Here is a 5,608-nt window from a genome sequence, read left to right as displayed (position 1 = left end):
CTGCACGAACCCATGTGTGCTCTGACTCAGCCACAAATCTCTTAACATTATGGTGATCACGCTTACATTTTTGTGAAATATCTAAGGTTTTCATTACGTGTCCAAGGCATTCAACTATTTCATGCTTTTCAGCAACAGAGAGATACTTTTTCCTTCCTATGTTGCTTGAAAATGGTGGTCTGCTTAATAATGTGGAACATCCTTCTTTAGTAGTTTTCCTTTAATTGGGCTCACCTGGCAAACTAATGATCATAGGTGTCCAAGATTGATTTCAATGATACAAAGAGTCCTGAGACACAATTCCATCCATGGGTTTAATTGAAAAACAACTAATCTTTATGACACTTAAACACAATTTGCATAATAATTTGGAATGCGGTGTATATACATATATTTATATTAGTGCGATTTAGTTTTTCTTTAAGCCGTATATAAAATATAAAAATTTCAGAAATAAATGACAAAGAAAAGAGACTTTTTAAGGAAATGTTTATTTATTTTTTTATTACACAGGTCCTCTGTCCACAGTTTAACCCTTATACATGCAGTGAAGATCAAAATAATTAATACCATAAAGACAAAAGTGCTTTTTAAGTCAAACAGTGTCCCAAGACACAGTTTCAAGTCCTTCACTGAAATGATTTGTAACTATTTTATTCTAGTCTCAGTCTCTTCCACCTTTTGGTGGTTTGATGCTTTAAGAAATCAACAATGGATATTAGGTCAATGCAGGCTGGAAGGTCCCCTAAATTAAGTCTGTAAAGAAATTCTAAAGTTCACAGCTCTACAGCACTGACAGATCAGTAGCCTGGAGCTACAGAGCTCCACTGGAGAATGCTATGTATTGCGTTTTAACGGACAGGCACATATTGTGCACCTCTCTCTGCCAGTGTTGTGAGAAAAAGGGAAGGGGCACAGCACATACAGAAAGGTGTTATGTCAGTCCTCAATAGAATGGATGTATCTCTCATATGCAGCTTCATCCATTAGACTGTCAAGCTCGGCAGGTTTGGAAATGCTCATCTTCATGAGCCAACCTATAATAGATGTGTAAAAATCAAGTTAAGCTAAGCTCTGATTCAAAGATGCACACTGGTTTCAGTACTTGTAGGATTAAATGCTTCACATGAAAAAACAAAATAACTACACAAAATATGAGTATATTTTGCTCTTTGCATTGTTTAAAGATATAAGCTAAAAACCTTATAAGAGAAAATGTTTGTAAATGTCACTGACACCGTTTTTTTTATATATATATATTAGGGGTGCAACGATACACAAAATTCACAGTTCGGTTCGGTACTTTGGTGTCACGGTTCGATATCTTTTCGATACAACAAAATACAATTTGTCATTTATTAAAATTATAAATATATATTTTAACTCAAAAGTACAGTTTTTAAATTTAATGTTGCTGAAACGACAAAGTAATAAAAAAATAAATCTATCTGATCGAGAAATCACTCATCTTTGGAAAAGAGAGTTTATTACAGAGAAATGGCTCTTTCCAAAATAAAAGCTATACTATACGCTTCTTCTGGGCTATACTCTCAGCAGCATATTAAACATATCAGATCCCCATAAGGAGGATCACGTGCTAACTGCTGTCTAAATGACTCGGGTAAAGTTTGTAGCATGCGTGCTTGTTGTTTTTGTCTGCTTCCACTTGTCTTTGTGCTAGGATGATGTCGGCGTAAATGTGCAGTCATATTCATTGTGTTCCCACTAGTGCTGTCAGCGTTAATCTGAAATGACGTTAACACCACAATAAGGCAAATCTCCGTTAACGAGCTACCGCAGATCGCCCCGTACGTGGGGCTGGACGGCAACACGTTAACGAGCAAACTGCGCTAACGCAGTAGTTCCCACCCATGTAATTGAGCATTGCGTGGCACATCCGACATACTGTTTTACTTTTGTCCATGACGCGCTTACCTTCAGGGTCATACGTCACATGAAGACCAAAATAGTTCCAAAGGCCAGATCTGAATGAGGGTGGGGGAGGTTCAATTTGCCATGTTGCAACAAGTTTAGCTTCTGTCTTGCTAGCTTGTGCTGCTCTCAGTGGATCTGCGCTCGACAGTGCAGCCTAGGCGGAGTAGTCGAACGCAGATCCACTGAGCTCTCAACACAGACAGCATCGTCAGAAGAAAAGTTGATAAAATAAATTAAAAATGTTGTATTGTTCGATACATATGCGTACGGAACCGAAAGCACTGTATCGAACGGTTCAATATCGATACGAGTATCGTTGCACCCCTAATAAATAAATAAATAAAACAAACAAAAAAAAAAATATATATATATATATATATATATATATATATATATATATATATATATATATATATATATATATATATATATATATAGACAGACACACACACACACTTTTTTTGCTTGAGTAAAATAGTCCACCAGAGTGAACAGCTTATGTTTTGCTTTCAGACTGTGAGTGAATGTTATAAGTGAAAGGTTATTTTAACATTCTGCAGTGCATTACTACCAAAGGCGATAAAGGTAATTGTGATGGGTTAGTAATTAACTTAAATAAAATGGAATGAATGCAGTGAGGGAAAAGAGATTGAAACATACAATGTCTCTGGACATCAAATATTCAGATGTTAGTTAGAAAATGTGCAATGAAGGGTCATTTTAATGAAATATAATGTAATGTAACAATAGAACAGCTCCAGCTTTATGGCCTTAATGTAGACCCTGTCTTCGCTGTTATGTTGTGTTGTATTACTGCCATCTACTGTCCAGAGATTAAACCTCATAGCTTACTGCCGCGTATTATACTGGGTGATAAAACAGTTAAAAAAACATTAGGTTTTAGCAGTGATCTATATAGAAAAAAAATGCACCAATCGAAAGAAAATGCCAATGTTGTGACAAACCACAAAGAGTAATGTCGTTGGTTAATTCTATTTAAGCTCTTGCATTAATCTAAAATGTCTCATACATACACCACAGTACCCTCCACTAACTGCACTGTGACGTTTATGTGTGTACTTACCATCGTTGTAGCAAGATTTATTGACCAGACCAGGGTTGTCTGCCAGTAGCGTGTTGATCTCTACAACTTCTCCAGTTAAAGGAGAATAAAGCTCGCTGGCTGCCTTTACACTTTCCAGAGCTCCAAACTCATCTGCAGGAGTAAATTTCAGAAAGTACATCATGAGGGACAAGAGGCCATCCACTTTCCTGCATTGTGGTGACTCTAAATCCAGCGATGACATGCATGAGATCAAGATTTATACCCATCTTAATAATATTCACTATTATTCAGCAAACATCATACCTTGCTGAGCCAGCTGTGTCCCCACCTCTGGCAGTCCACAATAAACTACATCTCCCAATGCCTCCTGCAAGCGGTTAGGGAAAACATTTAGCCAGGACAACCAGAGTATGATGTTAAAAAAACAAAACAAAACAGTTATTTGCATTTCATTTAAATGTTGTGGAAAGGGATGTCTGTGTTTACATTTGAGTCACTGCTATCTGGTGTTTAATGAGTGTTGTGCACACACAAGAAATGTAATGACAACTGTCAGTCCTACATATACTTTCTAAACTTTTAAATAAATGTCAGTTTAAAAACTGTACTTTATATTTATGTCAGTAAATATATGTTATTTAAGTTTTTTGGGGGCCATGTGAGGGAGCATTGCCTTAATTAGCTTGCATAATAAAAGAGCTTTAAATCTTGGATCTGCTTGCTTATATTGAGAAATGGGCTGTACTCAGCATAATCTACATATGAAATAAAGAAATAACAAGTATCTTTATGACTATATTATTGTACCTACCTACTGTGTGTTTTACACTATAATAAACCCAGTCTCTTCTGGCCACTTAAAATAGCTTTTAAAAAGACATTTAATGTTAATGAAACACCTGAACAAACAAAGGACACATAAAAGTCCCTCTGCCAAAAACTGAGTGCAGCTTCTACTGCTACTGGACTGTTTATTTCAAAACACATTGATAACATTTAAGAGAAATATGTTTCACATACTGTAAGCCATCAAATCATTTATAGCAGTTTTAATCAGTGTTGTCTCAAAAAGTGATTTGAGTGATTTACCAAAACATTGTCAGCCTAGACATGAAACGTATGCCAACCATATCTCTAAAGAATGATATAAACCAGTTTGTGACAAAGTGACTTTTACATAGCATTTACTTATCCAGCTAAAAAGTCTCTTGACATATAAAAATGTCAATTTTTAAAGAGAGAGATCTGGCCAAGCAGCATTAAAAATAACACTATTATAAAGATATTGTGTGGCCAAAAAAGGACTGGATTGATTATAATGTAGATAGAATAATGCAGAGCCATAAAGATACTCGCGAAACAGGCCATTTCTTTATTTTTCATACATAACATATAAAGTCTATTTACCAATACAATTAAACACATTACACATAAAACTCTGAAATCAACTATCAGTTGATAATTTATTAAGACAACACCAGTAATCATCTTTTTTTTCCGGCAAATTCCGGAAATCACATTTTGGCACAGGTCTGTGAAGTGCACGCGCAAAGGTGGAATACTCACTTGTGCAAAGTTGCTGATCCCGACCGTCCCGATTCCGTCTTCCACACGAATCCATTCGTGTTTGTCTGTGAATTTAAGCGCTGCAAGATAACACAACATACTCAGAACTTAACGAGGATTTTGAAGTCCTCGACGAGTATGACAGAAACACTCAAACAAGCTGCAGCTATCGTGTCCTTTCTGTCGCTAATGTTATCTAATACAAGACATGCATAGTCGAATACCTGCTGATAACCGGCTAGAAGAGGCTAGCGTTCTCCCAAAATAAGGCTTAGATGCCAGCTGCAATGGAGAAAGCGACGCTGAACGAGCGAGTAAAGGCAAAACTGTAGAAAAGTTGGAAGAGAGGGAACGGAGTAGCCAACAGGCAGCCATGTTTGTCGCTCACTGATGAGAGCATGTTTCTTCTTCATTGATATGAGAGGTATCAGTGGCGCTTTACTGCCCTCCACCGATCATCGTTATTGATCCTCTTGAGCGCTCGGTTTGCTATTATAAAAACTATTATTATAATTTAACTATCAATAAATTTCTTAAAAAATAAAGAAATGCCAAACTCAAGCCCAAAGTAAATTACTTCTACCCCTGTTGATTTTTTTTTAAAGTTGCCACAGATGGAAATGTAAACTGACTTAGAATCGATGCTGCATTATTTTAAAATAAATTTCTTGGCAGTTTGAAAGTTTTATACCATTTAAGACATGTTTCAGCTTCAAAGATCATCTAATATTAAAAAAGGAAAAATAAATTTTTGTTTCTGAGTTGTTTTTTCCCATGTGGCTGAATAACTCAGTAAAATAAAGTCTAACATTACCTTGGTGATAAAGTGGAAGGTGTACTACTTTTTATATTTCCAACTATTTTAGTTGATCTTTCTAGTACAACGCCGAAATTACTGTCAGCAAAGCCAAGGGAAGTTATACTGATTTAAAAATCTAAGTGTCAAAAATATAATAAAATACACATACACCATTACTTTACAGTGACTCAAATAATGGATTGTAGGTTATGTCCCAATACTTTTTATATACTTTGCTGCTC

At 35.9% G+C, this 5,608-nt stretch overlaps 1 protein-coding gene across 1 annotated transcript; it reads right to left on the bottom strand.

The window, feature by feature from the left end:
• Nucleotides 1–470: 470 nt before the first annotated feature.
• Nucleotides 471–4,983, bottom strand: LOC120729740 (glycine cleavage system H protein, mitochondrial-like). The gene is made up of 5 exons (XM_040025581.1): nucleotides 4,792–4,983; nucleotides 4,568–4,647; nucleotides 3,305–3,368; nucleotides 3,020–3,151; nucleotides 471–1,037 (listed from the first exon to the last, which is right to left on the bottom strand). Exons 1-5 carry the CDS (start codon nucleotides 4,940–4,942, stop codon nucleotides 940–942), a joined length of 525 nt encoding a protein of 174 aa, XP_039881515.1. The 5' UTR covers nucleotides 4,943–4,983; the 3' UTR covers nucleotides 471–939.
• Between the last annotated feature and the right edge of the window lie 625 nt (nucleotides 4,984–5,608).

Source organism: Simochromis diagramma, unplaced genomic scaffold, assembly GCF_900408965.1.
Source record: "Simochromis diagramma unplaced genomic scaffold, fSimDia1.1 OVJJ01000293.1, whole genome shotgun sequence".
NCBI lineage: Eukaryota > Metazoa > Chordata > Actinopteri > Cichliformes > Cichlidae > Simochromis > Simochromis diagramma.
This window is presented reverse-complemented; position numbering and strand designations above follow the sequence as displayed.

Coding starts and splice junctions, on each gene's coding strand:
- LOC120729740 (XM_040025581.1), bottom strand. CDS start 4,942: ATGGCTGCCTGTTGGCTACTCCGTTCCCTCTCTTCCAACTTTTCTACA. Junction 4,648..4,791: donor TTCTAGCCGGTTATCAGCAG/GTATTCGACTAT, acceptor GTTATCTTGCAG/CGCTTAAATTCACAGACAAA. Junction 1,038..3,019: donor TAAATCTTGCTACAACGATG/GTAAGTACACAC, acceptor CATCTATTATAG/GTTGGCTCATGAAGATGAGC.